The following is a 23,456-nucleotide window of genomic DNA, read 5'->3' on the forward strand; positions in this document are numbered from 1 at the left end:
AATTTGGGGCTAATTATTGAACAGAATGCTCCGCCATCAATGAGACATTTGAGTTTATACTTGTTACATAGTATATTAGTAGTGTTGGTTCCTCCTGTAGTGTGCATATTACCTACTTGGTCAGGTTTAACTACTGGTAACTTCCTAATATTATGTGGGGCTTTATCCTCTGGGATCTTGGAAATATTAGATACTAGAGGCCAAGGCGGCTTCGCCGCTGTAAATCCCAAGTCTAAATCTTCAGGTGCCTTTTCTGACCGACTTCAATGAGTCTAGGCAGATTAAGAGGCCACACTTACAAGCCAACTCCATGGCTTTCAATTCTTGCAGTTCTCTCTAGCTGATGACATTCACTCGTTGCCAATTGTTTCAGCTAGATTGAATTTTGGTGACTAAATATGAGAAAATCAGTTGTTCCCTCTGGCTCCCATTTTCATCAATGGATTGGGACCTGAATTGTTGCACTGCAGTTCATTTTCATTTGAAGAACATTCTGTTAGTATTGCTAATTTAAGAAGTGCCACAATTCACTCTATAGAAGAATTACAATTTTGAATGACTACAGCTTGAAACATGTCCTTATTACTTGCTAAAAATTAATCCCCACATACTTGCTTCAAATTTCTTCAATCACATGTTTAAATAAAACTTTAAGTACATAGACCTTGTGTGCATCATCCCTTGATCATTAAGATTCAAATGCTAAACTGATGAGCTTTTTTGATGCAAGGAGCCCCATTAATTTCTCTTGGAGCATGAAACACAATTGGTGGCAGGACTTAGAAATATTTACACACTCAGTTATCCAGCTTGGGATCAACAGGCCTATGGACACATCCCCAAGCTGATTGAGCAGAAAGCAGAAGAGGTTGATCTTGCACAAGGTTCAGGTGGACTAGTTTCTGTTCCAGGTGGAGATAATTGTTTATGATAGAATCAATGGTGGACTGATATGCTAAATTTGTTGTTAGTGTAGCATATTGTTATTTTTTCACTGCACTACATCAATAATCCTTTTATCCTTGACTTTTTGCAAATAAAAATACTTTCTTTGTTTTTATTCTTTTGCAGTGAGTGTAGATAAAAGATAGCAAGTTAAGAATAACTGAATCCAAAGTTTTTGGTGGTGAACAATCTTATCTTATCTCTGAAAATAGATGCACTAAGATTTAGTGTATGTGTGATAGTAGATAAAACAACAGTTATTGCATCTCTGAGATTAACAATAGGACAAGGCAAATCCCCCATGTGATAATCAGAATGGGATTTGGTAAAGAATCTGTTAATGATAGGAATATCTTGTGGATGATAAGGTTTGGAGGTTGGGGGACCTGACTGTTGATCAGAGCTAAATGCAGTAACAAATTTTTGGGCCAAGTTTCATCTATTCACATCTCATTCAAGACATTTTCTGGATTAGCACAGTTGAAGCAAGCATGAAAAAATTATTGAAAAAATGATTGAAATCCAGTGCAACCAGAATTAGGACAGCTCAACCATGCTTATGAAAAAACATGATGAGCATAGAGGCAAACAATCGAGGCTACAGTGGTCAGGAAAACATGGTCACAAGGGAAGTGGAAAGTGATCAAATTCTTGACTTCATTGGGTGTTTTAGAAAGTTGTACATGCTATGCAGTATGTCAAGTCAAGTGATCTCCATGCTGAATCTTAATGATTACTGCAAGAGGCTCCATTACCCTGACATTCAGCATTGTATTGCTGCACTTGGATAGCATTTATGTAGTGTTGCTCTTGCTGATGTTGCTGTTCCTGCTACTGTTGATGTAACAATTGACCAGAGATGTTTGCATGATTGGATTTCTGCCGCAGTTGAGCTTCTGGTTGATTTTGCACAGGTGCTGACTGAAAATACTGGTGAATGACATTTTCACACAACAAGTGCAGGGAAAGATCAAGCTTCAATAGTCAGTCTAATGAATTGGCGGCTAAATCATCAAGTTTTGAATCAGCTGTGGGAATGTCAGTGTGTGATCTTTGTTTGCCTTACCTAATAGATAAGCTTTAGGGCAGAGCAATTGGAAATAGATTCTGGCCACTCAAGGGAACAGTTGGAGCTAAATATCAGGCTTCAGGAGATATGAAATGTGCAGAAACAAAGTTGTTCAATGTATGAATGTATCTTACTTGCTGAACTTAAGAAGAAGAGAAAAGAAAGATGGAGCGGGAGAAGATACAGAAAGAAAAAGAGAGGGGGAGGTGCAGCAGACAAGGAACACGCGAATGGGCGGGAGAGAGGGTCAAGAAACATTGAGACAATTGCGCAAGTAGCCGTCAAGGTCCATCCACCCGCTGCGCGTCCTCACCAGAACCTTGAGCTCTCCGGCCGGCGGGGAAAGCTTTGAAGGGGAGGCCGCCGCGGGGCGCTTGACCTCGACGAGCTTACACATGACCAAACTCTCCTCGGTGGGGCTGCCGGAGCAGCGGCACCAGAAGGCGCAGCGGGCCTGATCGCCGACGCCAGCAACGGCCAGCCGGGCTCTCGCAGCTCCTGGAGAGCAGGGAGTCGAGTCTAGGGGGGACGATCCAAGAGTGGCAGGCAAGACATTGGGTGTGGATGAGGCATTTGAGCGGGTCGGCGGGGTTGGGCTCCTCCGGCTCAGCTAAGTGTGGCTGTGGATGAGGAGGAAGGTGAGCAAGACGCGGTCGGACGGGCGCCGGGAGAGGGATATTGTCTTTGGAGGCCGTCCAGGCATCGTTGCTAGATCAGACTACGTAGGACTGAGCAGTCTGGTACTCAGTTGGGCCGAGCTGAGCGTCGACAGCGCGGTAGCGGGCATGTTCCGAGCAGCAGCACTGGCGGCGGAGATGGGCTGTGGCGCCAGTGCGGGAATGGGACCAGACAAGGTCGGCAAGCTGGATGGAGCCCTTGCTCTGCATCCGCTGGCTCTCCAGGCTGGGGTCCCACAGCGGCGCAGGGATCCCTAAGACCGCTCGTATATTTCTCTGCCCCCGGATCGGCCGTAACGAGGGAGGCTAGGCCAGCGTGTAGTATTCCCAGTGAATGCAGCAGCAAAGACAGACGGGGTGAGGCCTGAACAGTCTATGCTTGAAGGGCTGGCTGGAGACCAAGGGCGTGGCGGAGGCAAACTTATTTCCATACCAACGAGTGACCGGGAGCTGGTCGTGAGCAACAGTTGAAATTTGTAGAGTATCCGAACCAGTTTCCAACAACAGTTGAGTGGCTGGGTAGACTGAAGTCGAGGCAGGGCAACTGTAGTTGGTGGTGGCGGGTGGTGGCCAGACCTTGGCCTGATATATAAAGAGGCCATCTGGCCACTACGTTTGTCTCCCCAGGTGTTTCTGTTTTTGCTGTAATTCCAGCTGGCGGTACATCCTCGCGCTCCTCCGCTGTTGCACTTGCACAGTCTGAGGGGCTAAAGAGTGGGCCCCCCATTATGCAGATTGCCATTGGCTATGCTGGGGGCCTTCAACCCCATACTTTTTGACCCATCCGATGAGATGGGCTGGAGTGTGAGCCCGGGTGCAGCAGCTATGCTGGTGTTGGGGGGCTATGTTGCTGGTAGAGATTTTATTTCCATTTATCAATGTACTTGCACCCATCATGCCAGTTCCTCTTGTATTATTAGTGGGGAAACCCTTTATTTTTGTTTTTGACTTTATTTTATTGTAGGGGGAAACCAATCATTTTTTTGTTAATTTGGTCAGCTGTAGGGGAAACCCTTGATTTTTTTTTCCACAAAACTGTGGTTTTAATAGACTTGGATAAGCCTGTCTGCTTTACATGTAATGGCGTGATTTGAATTGCTTGCTGATTCATCATCTGAGTCATCAGAATCACTAGGAAGGGATTCTCCTGAGTAAATGCTAATAGTGTCACATGGTAATTGGTTATCTTCACTCTGGATCACTGCTATCTTCTTGCTGATCTTCTTGGGACATTTGGTAGACTTATGCCCAGTCTTACCACATTCATAGCATGTAATTTCTTTAGGAGCTGCTGGTTCTTTGGCCTCAGGTCTCTTATCCTTATAATTGTCTCTTGTGTTTGTTTTGCTTCTAGCTTTGTCTTCCTTACAAACATTCACTATACTTTCAAGCTGTTTAATGAATTCTGAAGTGTCATCATTAGTTCTGATAGCTAGGCGCATTTTGTACTCAGTTTTGGGGTCAAGTTGAGACAGTAATTTATCATTGATAGATTGGTTATCCAAGTGTCTTTCCATAGCTTGTATCCTGTTAACTTAGCTGATAACCCATTCAGAAGGTTCAGTCTCACCATACACATCAAATTTAGATCTTCTAAAGGCATCTCTGACTTTTCTTTTCCATTCAGGGGAGCTATATTTCTTAATGATTTCTGCTTTCCAGAAAGCCCAATCTTTTGGTCCTTGAACTTCTTTCTTTCTATTGTTGTACCATATGTTTGCTGGTACTGTAAATAATGAATTAAGTTTGGAACAAATGATTTGATCTGGTGCATTTGTATCATCCTGTAAACTGTCAATCCATTCTATAAATTTTTAAATTCTCCTTTGCCAGAAAATGTGTCTCATTCACTTATTTTGGGTAAATTGGCTAATCCTAATTTATGAATGGCTTTGTCCTCTTCATTTGTTGGAAAATTACGTGGAGTAGAAGATGTTGTTCTTCTGTTGGGAGCTGGTAGTGGAATGTCTACATCACTATCATCTGAATCTGAATTTTCTGCCTTATGAGGTGGAAATTTCTCATTAGGTGCTCTGTCAGATTTTACTCTTGTTGAACTGCTGCTGCCCTGCATATGGGGTGGAGTATCTTTATTCATGCTCTCTTTCACCGGGGGATTAGGTGATGAGTGTCCAATATTGTTAATAGAATTTATTACTTGTAAAATTATAGTTTCCAATTTATCTTGTTTTGATGCTGTGTCTGTGGTTTGTTTCTCAAACCTGTTTACTACATCTTCAAATGTGGTAAATTGTGATGTAATTTTATTTTTAGTATCATTCTGCAGGGTTCTTAAGCGTGATTCTAACAAATTCAATTTCTGTAATATTTCTTGGTTGGTATTTTCTTGACCTTGAACCAGTTCTCCAGTTCTAGCCAGGGATCTAGTAACTTGGGTACTCAATATTTCAAGAGCAGAGGGCGCTTCATCAAGCTTCTTATCCATACTCTCCAATTTATTCAAGATGACAGTGAAGGCATCATCTTCAGAATTCACCTGCTCACCTACATGCTGTGTAACTTTGTGGCACAATTTCTTAAGATCTGATGATGATTCTTTGTTACTTTGCGTAATTCTTTCTACAACAAAGTTAAGATTTTCTGTGTACACATGTAGAGCAGTTTTGAATGGAGTATCTGGATTGTTAACAACATTTGGAATATCTGGGACATTTGATGTGTGTTCAGAACCAGAGTTACTATTACTACTAAAGAAGTGGGAGCTATTTAAGGATCTAGGTCCATCTGACACTCTTGGTGGGCTATTTTGCCTTGCTCCAGATGTTGATAAGTGCCTTGGAGGGATCTGCCCAGGCTTATCATTTCTTTGTAAATTTGACTGCACCATTGTTGATTGCGCCCAGTATTCCGTGGGTGTCTGGAATTCACATTTTTCCCCCTGCGTGACTGGGGTCTTGAAGCAGGTCTTCAGCACTGCGGGATTCTTAATGGAGAGTGGTTTTGTCTGTGGGACGGCTGTAGAATTAGCAGGGATTCTGAGCTGATCTCCATTGGATTCCAATCTTTTGTCCTCTTCAAGGTGGCTGTTAAACCTTTGAGGTCTATCATCGCCTGGAAATCCGTCCGGCAGTATTTAAGATGCGCTATTATTGCCGCGTGGCTGCTGCAATTGCGCACGTCCTTGAGCCACGCCTTGTAACCTTTCATCCTGTAATAGTAGCGCTTGAACTTCTCTTCCGTCGAGACTTTTAGTAGAAGACAGATTCTTAGTTTTTCCTTTCTTTGTAGCATATATAATTTTCTCTGCTACAGGTTGTTTAGCTGGTGGAAGAACTGACGCAGGTGGAAATCCTCTGCCTGGGTCTGATTTGCGGGTTCTTCCATTATAACCTTGAGTTCTGAGAGAAGGAGGAGACATAATAGAATTATTTTTGTTTTTATTTGGAGTATTTTTTGAGGTGTAAATGTATCTGAAGATTTGTCAGAAATAGCTGGGGAATCTGCCCGCTGATTAATATCAGTGGTTTCCTCTCTAGCCTCACAGGGTTGCGTGTTTTTGTCCTTAACTCCAAGGGATTGAAGTTCTGGGGTAAGGGTGTCAACGTTGGTAGACACTGTACACACTCAAAAACACAAAAATATTAGTATTAAAAAATACCAATCTGACGGGAAAAGGGTAAGGAAAAAGATGTAATTTTCCAGATTTGGGATATTCTGAGTACTTTGAAAGTTATTGTGATTTTGCCGGAAATCAATGTAGGAATTTTTTCCTGTTGATGGAAAGGGTTGAATTTTTGTTGGATGGAAGCTAAGATGTTGGCGCAGAAGTGTATCAACTTGGTTTGTTGATTGCTCAAACGGTGTGGAGTGGAGCTCCTTTTTAAACTCTTGGAATAGCGGTTCTACAAGAGGGGGGGAAGTAGTGATGCGCTTGTACAGCGCTTTTGGTATCTGTTGGCTAGGTATATTACTTCTAGTCTGATCCGCTAGGTTCGCGCGGTTTGATCGGCAGTCTAAAATTGTCTGTAGCTGCTCTAGATCAGGAGCTACAGGTATTACAGTGATCCTGCTTGAGGGTTGCGGCTCAAGGAGGGTATGTACGGTAGGTATGCGCCTGTATGCGCTTCTCTAATTGAGTTAGGTGGAGTGCGTCTAGTGTGTAAATCCCTGTAGATCCTTGAAGATCGGGGTAATACAGTAGTTCAATGTAATTGAAATGTAATTGAGTTATGTAGATCCTGTATACACAGGATACGCACGGTGTATGTAGTACCACTTAGTCCCGCAACCTAATGCGCTCTCAAGTGGGAATGCAGTACAAATGCTTTCCTGCCGTAGGAATGGTAGAGTTTGGAGTCTCACAAAAAAATCCTAGTAGTGTAAATCGACCCTTGCGGTTCAATTGGTCTGCTCAGAATCTTTGTATCTCTTCTCCTTTTGGGGGGAACAAGCGTTCCAGTGTGTTTTCCGCAGAGAAAATGAATGAAACTCACTGGAATTTCACTGTGTAGAGTCAACCAAGTGTGTATGATTCAATTTCTATGAGTTTTGACAAGATAAAGGCAATTTTTCCAGTACAAAAATAGAGAGATAGTCAACAATAGAATGATTTTTTATGGATTTTTCCGGTTTTATAGAAGGAAACAGGGTGGAGAGTCTTGGAAAATGTTGAGAATTTAATGAAGAATCTAAGAAACAATCACGGGAAATCTATTCAATAAATTTTCTTCTTCTTCTGTGCGGTGGTTGCGGAGGAGGACCGTCAGAAGTGAAGGGGGGGAGCGTGGAGTAGGAGGTATGTTCTGTATAAGAGCAGTATTCCTTGTCAAATGGAGGATGTTCAGATTCTAAAGAGGTAAGTCGAGGTTTTCTAACAAGTTTAGTATGTTCCTCTTCCAAAAATTCTGACTCTTCAGTAGTATGAATAAGTGTACTGTTGGGATCATAGATACAATGTATCCAAAGTGTACTGTAAGTTGTCCAGGTACAGGTGTAAAATTGGTCCTCTCCAAGTGTGTGAATTTTTATGACGTGTTCTAGGAATTCAATGTTATTTGGATCTTCCTTTGTGTATTTCTGTAATTTCAGGAGGTTGGAGTTGGGTTTGAAATCACAGACAATGGCAGGCATTTGTCTTTTAACAAGACATTTTGGCGTAAAAAAATGGTAAGAATTAGGTATGTTAGTATGATTATCACGGTTTGGGAGTGAGAATCACGGATAAATAATAGGCCAGACCCCCAATTGTCAGCCTGTAGGTAACTAACTGTGTCTGAGAGGGTTGTTACTAGCAAGATGATAGTGTTAAGTGTCAAGGATGGGCCAATGGGTTTGTGGTAAGACCTGTAAAAGGTTTCACCCTGTCAGTAATCTTGACTGAGAGGCTTGCTCAATTAAGGCGCATCCAGATCAACACAAAGTGTTAATAGGCATCCAAGGAATAACTCAACTTGGGTTCGTGGTTTTACCTACAAAAAGGTAAGGGTAATGAAGATTTGATGTTATTCCTGAATTGAATGATGGTTGAGAATGAAAGCACTGTTTAACTTTAGTATGGGTTAAACTTTGCTGTAATAATATTCTGAGGGATAAACGGTCCTGGGGGTTGTGTTTAAATAGAGAGGAAAGAGCAAGAGGGAACATGAGGCGCTTGGAGGCGCTTCAAGACCAGGGGGGAACTGGAAGCGCCCAAGGGAAGCAGATCCTCATGAGGATCAACATTGGAAATGATAAAGGCAGTGTAATGATCAGTACTGATCCTAGATCAGTAGCAGTGCACACTAGCTGATCATAACCAATCATCAATTCCATTCAGTGCTCTTTGAATTGGATTACATCATGTATTGTTTATGTATTTATATCATAACCAATGTGTTATGTAAATAGGGACTGAGGCGTAACAGGGGATAAATGAGTATACCTGTCTTGGGGTATTTCACGTGTACAGTAATATTACAATGTATTGTAATCTTACTGTTTGCACGTAACTTAACTCTTATAACAACAGTACATTATGGTAACTGTATTTAACTATGGTTATCTGTAATGTGATGTATAACAAGAGTACATTCCTAAGCCTGTATCTAATGATATACATATGTAATAAAGGTGTAAGAGGAATGTACTATAAGTAATGTGAACAATTGCAGGTACTTGGTACGTGTAAGGTACTGTGACATGTACTCTGTGGCTGACAGTGTCAGAAATTTAGGGGAAAAAAGAGCAGGTACCCGTTGACACCCCCTGACACCCGCCCCGCCAAGAGCCCTTGGATGTGCCGCAGAGCAATGGTTGAGCAGGCAGGCAAGTCAAAGATTTTCTGCCTTTAGCATATCATCACCCAAACCATCAACCACCCCCATTGTCATGAGGAATAGCACAAAGCGTTGCAAGGAGGCTTTGTCACCAGCATCCTCAATCTCAAGCACCCCGGCCCCATCTGGAGCAACTTCTTGCAAGCAACAACCCCGTTGAGTAATTTATGTTGATGAAGATTCCAATCTCAAAGAAAACCCACCCGCTGCTACTGATGTTGATACAACAACCCAGGGAAGCACTCAAAAAAATCACCGGCAGGAGCTGATGGATGAACAAGAGCTCAGTAGGTCCCCTGAAACTTGATATTTCTCGTTTATTAAAACAATAAGAGCGCTGAATTTACCCTTTCCATTTCCCAGAAAAGGCGCAGAAATTGCACAAAAAGCAACTTAGCTCGTGCTATGCTGCTTACAAATCCCCTCAACTTTCCGAGCAACGGGACAAAAAAAGGGTGTCAAGTGATAGCCTATCCATGTAAAACGTAGGGTATTCTCTTTTTGTCGCCGTTCAGCTTTGTTCATCTCCCCGCTCAAACTCTTTTTGACCTTTGTTAGCTGTGGCAAGAAGATCCACCGGCCGATTTATGAGGCTTCTCTGACCAATTTATCTAAGCACGTTGCCAGTTGTGTCAAGAGACAAAGTGATTCTCAAGGTTCTCAAAAGCTGGGCGCCCTTGGAATTACTGGCACCTGCGATATTGACCCACAAGAGGTAATTATAACCCTTCCCTTCTTCATAAATTCTTGGACTAATACTGTTTTTTTCTTCCTTTCAGGTACGCCAGTTGTGTGCCATATGGTGCGCTCAAGGTGCGCGAGCTTTTTCAGCTCTCACCAAAGAAGCGCATCAAGCAATCCTGCACCCAATTGTTCAGAAGAATCTCTGTGCAGGAGACTCTCATAGAATCTCTTAAGGCAAGTATTCCATTGCTTCTTGGTGATGTTTCAATATAATAATTCTGCTTTTTTCACTAGAATCATTGAGGTGCATTGTACTTGGGCCTTGATGCTTGGCAGGCGCCAAACAGGTTTGATGTATTAGGCACAGTGATATACCGCTTGGTTCAACAAGACAATGGTGGATTTGAATTGGACACAATGCCTCTGGACTTTGTTTGCTTACAATGAAGCCATATAGGACTGCATTTGGCTGAAACTGTTCAGACCATTGTTGGGAAATTTGGGTTGAACGACAAGGTGATCAATCGCATATATCATTTTTCCATGTTTTTTCCCTTTGCTGATGGTTTTCTTTGTCTTCTTATAGATCTGTGGTATTGTCACCAATAACACTATAAATAACCAGGCTATGATCAAGGAGATCAAAAAATACAAGTGGCCCCGTTTCCAAGGCAATTCACAATGGATACGTTGCTTTGCTCACATTTTGAATTTAATTTCACAAATGATCTTGCAACCTTTTGGAAGCCACAAGAAAACCAAACCAATCAACAATGATCAAGAATCTAATGATGAGGAATCGGGACATGAGGAGCCGGAGCTGGAGGATCCCGATGAACAGATCCAACTGTATGTTTTTGATGTTTATTTGATCTCCAGTTTTTTCACTGACGAGATTGTTACATTTAGGTTTACTGGAGATTGTGGAGAAGACGACAAGGAATTTGTAGATTCTGAACAACACATACAACGCACTCTCTCAACCAAGCTCAACAATTTTGATGAGATCAAACTGGAGGAAACTGACATTAATGAGTTGAGTGACAAGGAGGAAACCAATTGATATACTTCCAAATCATGCAACAAGACACTAGCAAAGGTAAGCCATCATCTGATTTCAATTTCTTTCTATTATATTTAGCATGTACATGTACTAACTATTTTCATGATAAAAACAGTTCCATGCAATTTCAAGGAAGTTAAGTAAGTCACCAAACTCAAAAGCTTGGTTTGTGGAGCTCTGTCACATATTTGAGTGCGAGAGGCCACACAACATTGGAACCAATGTGCAAACAAGATGGAATTCTAATTTGGGGCAACTTTCCAGTATCCTGCAATGCTCCAAATGTGAGTTAATTCTTCTATCTTAATCATGACATCCATCACTGCACTTATTCAATTTATTGTATTCAAAAGCCTTGAGTGGCAGAAAGACAAACGGCTTGGGCCTGCTTGCCATCATCACATCAACAAGGATGACCTTGACTTAGCATCTGATCTGGTGGAAGTTCTCAAACCGTTCTATGAAATCACGCTTCAGATCTCAACTTGTGGCTTGGCTTGAATACCAGATATTGTTATATTTATCAACCAGATTAGCAGCCATCTTTCCACTGCAATCTCCAACAAGAAAGAAGATTACCCCCCCGCCTTGAGGAACGCGTGCCGTGTTGCACTTCAGCTCACAAATAAGTACTACACTCTAACTGATTGCTCCCCCCACTGCCTGGATTATCCCCTCGGATATACCCGTCCGACAAGAGCTCGGACAGGCATGTCCGACCAGATGTTGGAAAATGGCGTCCGACGGGTGGTCGAACCCACCCGTCAGATCCTCCTGTCCGAGCAGAACTCGGACATTTCTGCTCGACGGGTTCTCGAGCAGCGAGGCCCGACCACTCGTCGGACTTGCCAGTTCGTGCTGCAGTCGGCCATTGTTGCTCGAGCAGTCCTCGGACCAGATTGTCGGACAGCCTTGCCCGAGTAGACGTCGGACAAGGCTGCCTGACCAGTTCCCACTGGTCGTTTTCTGCTGTTTGACAGGTCAGCTAGTTGGACAGAGCTGTCCGACAAGTGAGCTTGTCGGACAGGTTAGTCCGACCCTCCCATGTCCGACAAGTCCAACTCGTCGGACATGTATGTCCGACAAGTCTGACTGGTCGGACATTTTGGGTTCGACAAGTCTGACTGGTCGGACATTTTAGGTTTGACAAGTCAGCAATAACCTAAACCACACCCTGAAAATCCCACTAATGTAAAAAAAGAAACAATGTTTTGCAACATTTAACAACAAAATCTTGTGAACACATAAACCCATGTTCACAACAAGTCAACTGCCTTTTCTGATATTTACAAGGTGGAAACTAGGTGTAAACTAACTGTAAACTAAAGGACCTTGACTGTTTTTATTACTATAAACCAAAACCAGAACTAGAAAGAATAGTGTAAGAACAAGGGATAACAATAAGATGAGAAGATAAAGATGAAGATAAACCAACCCTGTGACAATAGAGGCTATAAGAAATGAGGACAACAACGGAGATAGGACAATAAGACTGTGATAACTGTGAGGAGGTGATGTAGATGTTAGTCAACGAGAGAATTGAGGAGAAGTTGAAGAGAGACAAGAAACAAACCCTAGGAGAATAGGCAACAATCTTTATAGAGAAGGAATGGGAAGAAATAAGGACTAGATCTAGGACAGGAACTGAGAAAGAAGAAGAAGTTAGCATTGAGGATCGGAGGAGCCATATCGACGAGAGATTAGAAATGTGGAGGTGCATTTCTCACCAAGTTGGAAGCCAGTACGGCTGTCCAAGTTAAGGCTTCACGGAGCTTGAGGTCGCGAGCAGGAGACGTTGACGTTGATGTCGACGGAAGACTAGATCTGAGTCAAGAGAGTTCGAGCGGAGTGTAGATCGGATCGATGGAAAGAGACGATTTGAGTTAAGATCGATGCTTGAGGTCGATACCAATGGAAAGAGTGGGAGAGGAGCGATGTGTTGAGATGAGTCCGGATAGGTTAGATTTGATGATGTTGACGGACAGCAGTGAGTGCGCCCAAGGCGCTCGAGATGCGCAGCAGAGTGCGCTCGAGTTTCAACACCCCCCTCAACTTGGTGAGTAATGAACCAAGAAACATTTTTCACGGAGTCTCTTGAGTGAATCGGCGCTACTTGCTTTTGTGAGAGTGTCGGCTATCATATTTTCTGAAGGAATGAGAGTGACGGTAATTTCATTTTTGCTTTTTAGGTCCCTCAGCCATTTCATCTTGATATCTAGGTGTTTCGTCTTTGAGTTTGACCCAAAATTCTTGAGTTTTTCGGCTAGACCTTGATTATCTATGTGAAAATTTGTCGGTTCCAGTTTTTCGCTCCACAGTTCTTCAACAAGAAACTTGATCCATTGATTTTCTTGTACCCCGTCGGCTAGAGCATTGAGTTCGGCCTCAGTTGAGGATAGCGTAATATTCCGTTGCCTTTTGCTGTTCCAGGCGATGGGACAGTTTTTCCAGAAGCAAATTGAGCCGCTTCTTGATAAACGGGTCTCTAGATCATCGGCCCATGTAGCATCGGTGAAATGTTTCAAGGAGGTCGACTGGTCAGGATCCGGTCTCAGTGTAAGATGAAGTTCTCGTGTGCCCTTCACGTATTTCCAGCAATGCATTACCTCCTTCCAGTGAGTGATGCCTGGTTCGTTGTTGAAACTGGATAAAATGGAGACTGCAGGAGCTAGATCCGGTCGCGTCCGGCGCGAGAGATAGTTGAGAATTCCGGTGAAAGTACGGTAATTGATGCCTAGTTTTGAGAATTCATCCTTTTCCTCTTGAGTTGCAGGTTTCAACTGAACCGCCACCGAAAGAGGAGTGTTAACAGCCCTGCATTCGGACAGTCCGAGCATCTTGAGACCCTTATCAATTAGTTTCTCTTGACCTAGTGATATCGAATTGCTTGAGATTTCAACATCCATGCCTAGCAAAGTGTCCGGATCGTGAGCGGACGAGTTTGGAAAACGTTTCAGAAAAAGCTTTTCGAATATTTCGACATTCCCAACGACTATGAGATCATCGACATGAAAGAATATGTAGGAAATTTTGCTGTTGTGAATAAAAAGACAGGGATCCGATGATGATTGTTTGTAATCAATTTCAACAAACCACGAGGTAAGCGTCTCATACCAATTCGCCGGAGCTTGCTTCAGACCGTAGAGTGATTTATTTAACTTGAGATAGGGTGCTTTGCGGGTTGAACCTTCAGGTGTTTTGATGTACAGTTCCTCCTTTAGAGGCGCGTAGAGAAAAGCACTTTTTACGTCGAATTGTCTGATAGGTAGATTTTTGTCCACAGCAAACATAAGAACTACCAGAAGGGTGGTGAATTTACCCGTGGGAGCGAATGTATCCCCATAATCTTCACCTTCCTTTTGAAGAAAACCTTGAATACACAATCTGGCTTTCTTTCGTTTGTTTGCTGATAGGGTAGCCGGCTTGGTCTTGAAAATCCAAAGAGTACGCAAGAAAGAGTTGGGAACATCAAACATGTCTTCCCAGACCTCATGATGCTCAATATTGGACAGTTCTTCATTCAATGCTTCAGCCCACTTCTCTCTTTTGCTCGACTTCATCGCATTCTTGTAGGAGCTTGGATCAGTTGCCAAATAGGAGTATTTTGAAGGTTTAACGCAAGAAGTACGGTCTCTGAGGGTTCGAGTGATTGTGAGGGTAGGATTCAGTCCCGAGGCAACATCGTCATCATTGGTTTCTGAACTTGTCTCTGGGTCATCTTTGTCTTCAGGTTCTTCAGTTGAGGACTTATGTTCAATATTCTCTTCCAGTTCAATGTCCCAGTCGGCTTCTTTTGTCGATGGAGACTCGTAATCAAGAAACTGTACACTCTTTGTGTCTATTAACTTTCCCTCATCAGTTAGTATGCGATATGATCTGATTTCATCGATGTACCCTATAAGTCTTCCTAATTTTCCTTTTGGTTTGAGTTTTGAATGAGACTGTTTGGGTTCCACAAGATATGATACTCGGTTGCCTATCGGATGAAAATAGTTGATGGGGAGTGAGCGGTTTTTGAAGAGTTCAAATGGGCACTTCTTGGATCGATGAGTCGGTATTTGATTCAGAGTCAAACAGCTGACTTTGGCAAGTTCGCTCCAGAACTTTTGCGGAATTCGAGAGTCTTCTAGTATGGTTCTCAAGGATTCTAGGATCGTCCTGTTGAAGCGCTCTGCAAGACCGTTTTGTTGAGGAGTGTAGGCATCCGAGGTTCTCTGCTTGATTAGATGGGTTTTACAATAATCTGCCATGATTTGATTTAGAAACTCGGAACCTCGATCTGAGTGAAGAATTGAAGGATGGAATCCGAATCTCTTAGCTTCAAAATCCAGAAGAAAAGAAAGCGTGGACGGAGTATTGCTCTTGTGTTTCATAGGAATCGCTGCACAGAATCGCGTACAGCTATCAACAATAGTGAGGATATACTTGTGTCCTTCGAAAGAAGATGGCCAGATCGGTCCTATTAAGTCTAGGTGAATTTCTTCGAATGGTTTTGAAGCTGGTTTGTGAACCGATTTGAAAGATGCTTTGGTTATCTTAGAAACGGCGCAAGATTCGCATGTCTTCAAGATCTTTAGAGGGATACCAAGTTTCTTCCTCAGGCAATGATAGCTCACGTGTCCGAGTGATTTGTGGAGGAACTCTGCAGATGATAAGTGACTCGAGTGCTCAAGATTCTCAAATTGAAGGCAGGGTAAGTTGCCAATGTAATTGCCCGACATCACAATTTTGTTGTTTTTTAGAATTTCAAACGAGTTTTTATTTAGATGAATAATGAAGTCTTCTAGAATAAGACATCTGGCAGATAGAAGATTTACAACAATATCGGGAATATATAGTACTTGATTCAGAATGATTTCTCCGTATTTGTTTTTGAGTCGAATCGATCCTATCCCTTTAATTTCTAGCCGATCGTGTGACGAGCTAGTTTTTACACATCCTAGTTCTTTGAGTTCTAGGGTGTGAAATAATTGCAGATTGGAAGTCATGTGAGCAGAAGAACCCAAGTCAAGAATGAATTGATTTGACGAGTTTGAGATTGACGAGTGAAAGGAACTGACCGAAGATTCCAATTTCGATCCTGAGGCGGCGGCCTTTTTCTCGAAGTACTTGGTTCGCTTCTTTGGGTAAAGGTACCAGCAGTTCTCCTTCAAGTGATTGGCAGCTGTGTTATGAAAGTTCTTTCGACATTTTTTTGAATCATCGGTGAACAGAGTGATCGGATTAGAACGACTACTGGTGTTCAATAACTCTTGAGAATCAAGGTTATTTTGATGAATTCAAAGATGATGGATTACAACGTCCAGAGTGGGTTCTTTGTCGGAGTGCGTGATTTGATTGACAATGTCCTTCATGTCAATGGGAAACTTGTGGATTACCATGTGTCCTATGGCGTTGTCGGTGAACTCCCATCCGACTTGAATAAGCTGAGATTGATAAGTTTTCATAGATGTGATAAAGCCAGAGATGTCGTCCGAAGTAAATGGAGCTTGAAGAAAAGATTGGAAGACGTGTGCTTTGTTCGAAGTTTGAGTGGATGCGAAGAATTTGACGATTGACTTCCAGGTCTTCTTTGCGCAATCTTCATTTGAAGAGTCAACAACATTCGCTTGCACGGTAGCTTCCAACTTAGCCACAATTATCGCCTTTAAGAAGTCGTTTTTGTCAGAATTTAGCTTGTCGTCTTCAGTAGTGAGGGCCTTTTTTAGTTTACAAAGGTCCAGGAAGTTGATAACGCGTATTCTCCAGAAAGTGTAGTTGTCCAAGTTGAGTAGCGGAATCCCTTCGATAACGGTTTTAAGTACCGAGGGAGTTACTCTGTCCATTTGATTGGGAGGGACAGACATTGTTGCAGGTGACTGGTTCTTGTTGGTTGAAGTCGAGGTGCGAGGTGATTTGACAGATTCTTTGTTGTCGGTGGACATGTGATGAATCCGATTGTTTCGACTGTTAATTGTAAAGGACCTTGACTGTTTTTATTACTATAAACCAAAACCAGAACTAGAAAGAATAGTGTAAGAACAAGGGATAACAATAAGATGAGAAGATAAAGATGAAGATAAACCAACCCTGTGACAATAGAGGCTATAAGAAATGAGGACAACAACAGAGATAGGACAATAAGACTGTGATAACTGTGAGGAGGTGATGTAGATGTTAGTCGACGAGAGAATTGAGGAGAAGTTGAAGAGAGACAAGAAACAAACCCTAGGAGAATAGGCAACAATCTTTATAGAGAAGGAATGGGAAGAAATAAGGACTAGATCTAGGACAGGAACTGAGAAAGAAGAAGAAGTTAGCATTGAGGATCGGAGGAGCCATATCGACGAGAGATTAGAAATGTGGAGGTGCATTTCTCACCAAGTTGGAAGCCAGTACGGCTGTCCAAGTTAAGGCTTCACGGAGCTTGAGGTCGCGAGCAGGAGACGTTGACGTTGATGTCGACGGAAGACTAGATCTGAGTCAAGAGAGTTCGAGCGGAGTGTAGATCGGATCGATGGAAAGAGACGATTTGAGTTAAGATCGATGCTTGAGGTCGATACCGATGGAAAGAGTGGGAGAGGAGCGATGTGTTGAGATGAGTCCGGATAGGTTAGATTTGATGATGTTGACGGACAGCAGTGAGTGCGCCCAAGGCGCTCGAGATGCGCAGCAGAGTGCGCTCGAGTTTCAACATAAACCACACTTTACAAGGTGTAAGCAACCATTTACAAGGTGTAAACCACACTTTACAAGGTGTAAACCATAGTTTACAAGGTGTAAACCATAGTTTACAAAGTGTAAACCATAGTTTACAAGGTGTAAACCATAGTTTACAAAGTGTAAACCATAGTTTACAAGGTGTAAACCATAGTTTACAAAGTGTAAACCATAGTTTACAAGGTGTAAACCATAGTTTACAAGGTGTAAACCATAGTTTACAAGGTGTAAACCATAGTTTACAAGGTGTAAACCATAGTTTACAAGGTGTAAACCATAGTTTACAAGGTGTAAACCATAGTTTACAAGGTGTAAACCATAGTTTACAAGGTGTAAACCATAGTTTACAAGGTGTGAACCATAGTTTACAAGGTGTAAACCATAGTTTACAAGGTGTAATCCACTGTTTACAAGGTGTAAACCACCATTTAAAAGGTGGAAACCACCATGCACAAAGTGTAAATCACAGTTTACAAGGTGTAAACCACAGTTTATTGCAAGGTGAACACCACAGTTTACATGGTGTAAACCACCATACACAAGGTTTGAACCACAGTTCAACCACAGTTTACAAGGTGTAAACCACCATACACAAGGTTTGAACCACAGTTCAACCACAGTTTACAAGGTGTAAACCACAGTTTACAAGGTGTAAACCACAGTTTACAAGGTGTAAATCAGAGTTTACAAGGTGTAAACCAGAGTTTACAAGGTGTAAACCATAGTTTACAAGGTGAAAACCATAGTTTACAAGGTGTAAACCATAGTTTACAAGGTGTAATCCACTGTTTACAAGGTGTAAACCACCATTTAAAAGGTGGAAACCACCATGCACAAAGTGTAAATCACAGTTTACAAGGTGTAAACCACAGTTTAGTGCAAGGTGAACACCACAGTTTACATGGTGTAAACCACCATACACAAGGTTTGAACCACAGTTCAACCACAGTTTACAAGGTGTAAACCACCATACACAAGGTTTGAACCACAGTTCAACCACAGTTTACAAGGTGTAAACCACAGTTTACAAGGTGTAAACCACAGTTTACAAGGTGTAAACCACAGTTTACAAGGTGTAAACCACAGCTTACAAGTTGTAAACCACAGTTTACAAGTTGTAAACCACAGTTTACAAGTTGTAAACCACAGTTTACAAGTTGTAAACCACAGTTTACAAGTTGTAAACCACAGTTTACAAGTTGTAAACCACAGTTTACAAGGTCAAAACCACAGTTTACAAGATGTAAACCACCATTTACAAGGTTTAAATCACAGTTTACAAGGTGCAAACCATACTTTACAAGGTGTAAACCACATCTCACAAGGTTGAAACCACAGTTTACACGGTGTAAACTACCATTTACAAGGTGTAAACTACCATTTACAAGGTGTAAACTACCATTTACAAGGTTTAAACCACAGTCTCCAAGCACAGTTTACAAGATCTAAAGCACATTTTACATAGGTGTAGACCACGGTTTACAAGGTGTAAAACACAGTTTACAAGGTGTTAACCACAGTTAATTTTACAAGATGTAAAATCAGGTTTAGAAGGTGAACACCCTGGTTTGCAAGGTGAAAAAAACTGGTTTACAAGGTACAAAGTCTGGTTGACAAGGTGTCACAAGGTGCAAACCGCAGTTTACATTGTTTAAACCAAACTTCAAATTGAAACCACATTTTCCAAGGTGTTCATGTTGCATTGATTTTTTTGGGGGCTTAAATAATTGACTCTCAAAAGTTCAATTTCCAGTGCCAGAGGGACTATTAACAGTTCCGGAGGAACTATTAACAGTGCCAGGGGGACTATTAACAGTTCCGGAGGAACTATTAACAGTGCCAGAGGGACTATTAACAGTTCCGGAGGAACTGTTAACAGTGCCAGAGGGACTATTAACAGTTCCGGAGGAACTATTAACAGTTCTGGAGGGACTATTAACAGTTCCAGAGGAACTATTAACAGGGCCAGAGGGACTATTAACAGTTCCGGAGGAACCATTAACAGTGCCAGAGAGGGACTATTAACAGTTGCAGAGGAACTATTAACAGTTCCAGAGGCACCATTAACAGTGTCAGGCACCTGCAACTGATGCAAAACGGCCATCTATAGTGTAAACCCAAATTTCCAAGATGTCAACCTAAGCCAAACCCATGTAAACCAACATATTCCAGGTTTAAACTACCATTGAGAAGGTGTAAAACAGCATTTAAAAGTTTTAAGGCCCCGTTTGGAGCCGATATAATTGCGCGATATAATCTGGAATTTTGTGACATCTGATCAAGTTTTGGCGGACCTGATCAGATGTCACATAGGATGTCACGCAAAAAAACTCATATATCGCCCGGATTATATCGGTTCCAAACGGGGCCTAAAACAACAATTAAAACGTGTAAACCAATATTTGCAAGATGTCAACCAACCAAGGGTGAAAGTGCTGCGCTTCAAAAAGCGCAGCGGTTTTGGTGGCGGCTGTGCTGCACTGGAAGTAGAGGCCCTGCCCGCTGCACTACCCCTTTTTTGGGTCAGGCAAGAAGGGGGGACCTGCCACTTTCAGCAGTAGCGCAGCGGAACCATTGCTGCTCTGGATGGTGCAATTCCACTAACGCTACACTAAAAGTTGGTGAAATTCCACTAGGCTACTGTTAGGGTAGCTGGCCCACCGTTGATCAAGGTCTTTGGAAATTTTGAACTTCAGAAAAAAGAGACCAATTGGAAAATATCAATGATACTCATGTTTGGAAAGAGTGGCATTCATTGAATAAAAAGAGAAAAAAAACTCCAAACTAAAAATCAATTATGAACTGGCTTGAGCTATTTTTTCAAGCAAATGAGTGTTGTCGGAAACATGAAATGTTGTACCCGGTGGAGGAGTTTTATTTATGTAATAGCCACTGAAGATGCGCTGGAATGCGACTACACAAGACTTGGTTATTTGTAATGAAAATCCGGATGCTGTTAGTGTTTTATGACGAGGCTGGGCATTATGAGTACAGTGCTTGAACTTTCCTGCATCAAATACAATCCGACATATACCATTTAGCTTTGTCAAATCAATCACAACTTGGTGATCTGGAAAAACAAAAAATGGTCCGGTGAAAGTTTCATTGTGGTGAGCAGTCAGACAAATCGAACCGTCTTTTTTGTTGATGTTTGAGAGAAGTAAAAAGGCTTTTTTCGATGAGTCAGAGTCAATGTGAGGTCTGTTGGAAAATTCATTTCGAGTGAATGATAAGTTGTTTGCAAATTCAATTCTGTCAGGTTTTGGTTTCAAGTCGGGATCTGAGAAAGCTGGCATATTCAAATCCGAAAGTTGCTTGTTTGCCTCTTCAACAGCAGTATTTGCAATGGAGTGGAATAATCGATGAATTGCTTCACTAGCCGATTTTCCATTGAATACATGATCAAGGTATGCGCAGGTGTTCTTGATTATTTCTTTCAAGTTGCGAAATATTCCTGCAGTTTCACCAGGGGTTTGAGACTTGCGCCAACCTATAGAGAGCATCCAACCACAAAAAATTTTGCGAACACTTTGTACCTTCCCAACAAACTTCTTTGATTTCTGAAGAAAAGCGGCAACAAATTGAACATCGGCAAGGTCCTCTTGAGAGAGATCCTCAGAGGTGGTGAATTCAATGTAAGCAATGAATTGATCTTCATCAAACGGATCTTTGTTGGTTTCACTGACAGCAGGGCTAGATTCTTTGGTATTTAAATTGCTAGATTGTTCACAGTTGAAATCACTGGATTCTTCACCGTTGGCATTGCTAGATTCTTCATGGTTTTAATTATTAGATCCTTCAATGTTGTCATAGCTAAATTCTTCGTTGTAGTCATCATCAGTAGATCCTTCAGCGTCATCATCGGTAGATCCTTCAGCGTCATCATCGGTAGATCCTTCAGCATCATCATCGCTAGATTCTTTGTCGCAGTCATCATTCGGAGATCCTTCTATGTTGTCATTGGGAGATTCCCGATCCTCATTTTCAACATCGTTTCTGTTAAGACTCGGATTATTCTTGAAGTATAATTTCCTTGAACCACCTTTTTCTAGGAGCAAAATCCGGCCGTAGTTGAGTTTTGTGAAATTTTCTCAAATGTTTTTCTCTGCGGCTTCATAGTCGGCTTGTGTTGGATGGGTTTTTTTGATTTCTTTGTAGGATGAATCAACTGGTTTGGGAAGCAGATATAGCCTGACGGGGTTGTATCCACGGCGCATGATGCTTGTGTCCGGGTGCAAATTGTCTGTCACAGATTTTGCAGCTTCAACACCTTTTGCCCGCTTTCTTTCCTTGTTGTATTTTTGCTTTTGTCTTTTTCTGACCATTTGTTGGGGGCTTGATGATAGATCAAAACAAAAAAAAAGACAATGATTAGTTTATTTAGACAGAAATTATGTCCTAGATATGAATGAGGAAGCTTACGTTAACCCAGGTTGCTTATCATTGACATGGTCAGGTTTATTTGAAGACATTCTGGCAAAAACCTGAAAGAAATGATACAACCAAAATAAAAGTCCGGAAGTCAGAACTTGAAATCTTGCATGATTATGAAATTGAGAAAGCTTACCGTTGGCAAAGGGCAAAAGGGCGGTGATGAATTAAGCTGAGATTTGTTGCAATCAATGCGATGATGTGTCGTTGCTATAGCGGGGTGCACTATAGGCACAGCGGGACAAGTGCGAAAGGCACGTGAAATGGATGAGAAAGCGCAGAGAACACGACTGAAAGAGGGTGCTCCCTCCGGGACCCTCCGGGAGAGCCCTGAGGGGCTCTTGGTGTGACAAGAAGAAAAGAAGTAACCAGTGAGGTACATATACGGGTCTAAGGCCCAAACACAGAAGCAACGCAAGTAGAAAAGAAACGTAGCAAGGGGTGCCCTCACCCGGCGCGAGGGCGAGGGTATAGCTGTAGGCGTCGGAGCCCCGTGAGGCGGTGATCCTGAAACAAGGAGGCGGAGGGGCGGGCAAACCTTAGACGATTCGCGACTCATCGTCCTCCGCCGCTAACTCCGGGGCCTCAACCACCACCACCACTAACACCGTAGAGTCCCTCCTTGCCCTCGCTCACAAACGCATCACTACCCTCGTCTATCTCAAGAAGTTCCACGAGGGCAAGGTCCACTGGTTCAATACCATCCTCCTCTCCAGACCCGAACTCGAGAATGGTTCGAGCACCAGCGCATGGTCAGCAGGTCTGTCCCTCTCTCGCACCAGTCGTGCCCCGCCATCCGCTCCTGAAGATTTCCATACACACACATACAGGACAACCAAGTTCGCCATCCTAGGGATGTCGCTCTCCTCCTTACTCGACATCAACAACCTGCAAGACTTCCTGAAAGCGATGATCAACCTGTTGCACAAGTTCGAGTGCATCCCAAACAACAACTTCAAGCCGAAGATCAGCAGTCTCTCCGTGCGTCTTCCCAGCCTTATTCCCCCAGATGATGATGGCTGAAGCGGAGGGGAAGGGGGGCACAGCGCGGGATCTTCAAGCAGTCGTCGAAGTCGGCAAGGAAGTCGGCGGGCGGGACGGACTACTCGATCACGCTGCAGGACTCGGGAGACCCGTTGTTCATCTACACGCCCAACATAGTTAAGCCCCTCCTCCCCCCCTCTCTTTCCAGAGGGAGTGTTTCTTCTGACAAGGGGCGCTGGTGCAGCCGTTCGACCTGGATTACTTTGAGGTGTGGATCACGCTGAGCGACATGCTGGTGGAAGTGTACCAGAAGATGATCAAGTTCATTGACCTCTCGGGCGGCTCGAGCGCCTCATTGGGCACGACGACGGGCGGCGGGAGTGGAGGGCCGACGACGGGCGTTGGCGGGGGGCCGACGCCGCCATCGGCCGGCGCGGCCCCGCCGCTCTCAACCACACTGCCCGGCCTCGGCGCGGCCTTGATCGCCGTCCCGCTCCCGCCCACCCGCTCGTCGTCGAACTACAGCATCGTCAGCGTCCACCAGACCTATCTGACCAGCGCGCACATCAAGCTTGTCTCGCGCATCGACGCCAAGCTCAAGGTACATCCCCATCCCCCGTCTGCCCGCG

The 23,456-nt window shown here is 43.0% G+C and overlaps 1 protein-coding gene across 1 annotated transcript in view; it reads left to right on the top strand.

Moving 5' to 3' along the window:
- The window catches only part of PtA15_16A353 (uncharacterized protein), a gene marked incomplete at both ends in the record, with an annotated part of 71,178 nt that overhangs the window by 47,407 nt on the left and 315 nt on the right, over positions 1-23,456 (top strand). The window contains 4 exons of the mRNA XM_053164034.1: positions 22,387-22,595; positions 22,674-22,824; positions 22,890-23,003; positions 23,072-23,428. Coding sequence (XP_053028000.1) covers positions 22,387-22,595; positions 22,674-22,824; positions 22,890-23,003; positions 23,072-23,428 — 831 coding nt within the window. The remainder of the gene's footprint in view (positions 1-22,386; positions 22,596-22,673; positions 22,825-22,889; positions 23,004-23,071; positions 23,429-23,456) is intronic.

Source organism: Puccinia triticina, chromosome 16A (assembly GCF_026914185.1).
Source record: "Puccinia triticina chromosome 16A, complete sequence".
NCBI classification, from domain to species: Eukaryota; Fungi; Basidiomycota; class Pucciniomycetes; order Pucciniales; family Pucciniaceae; genus Puccinia; species Puccinia triticina.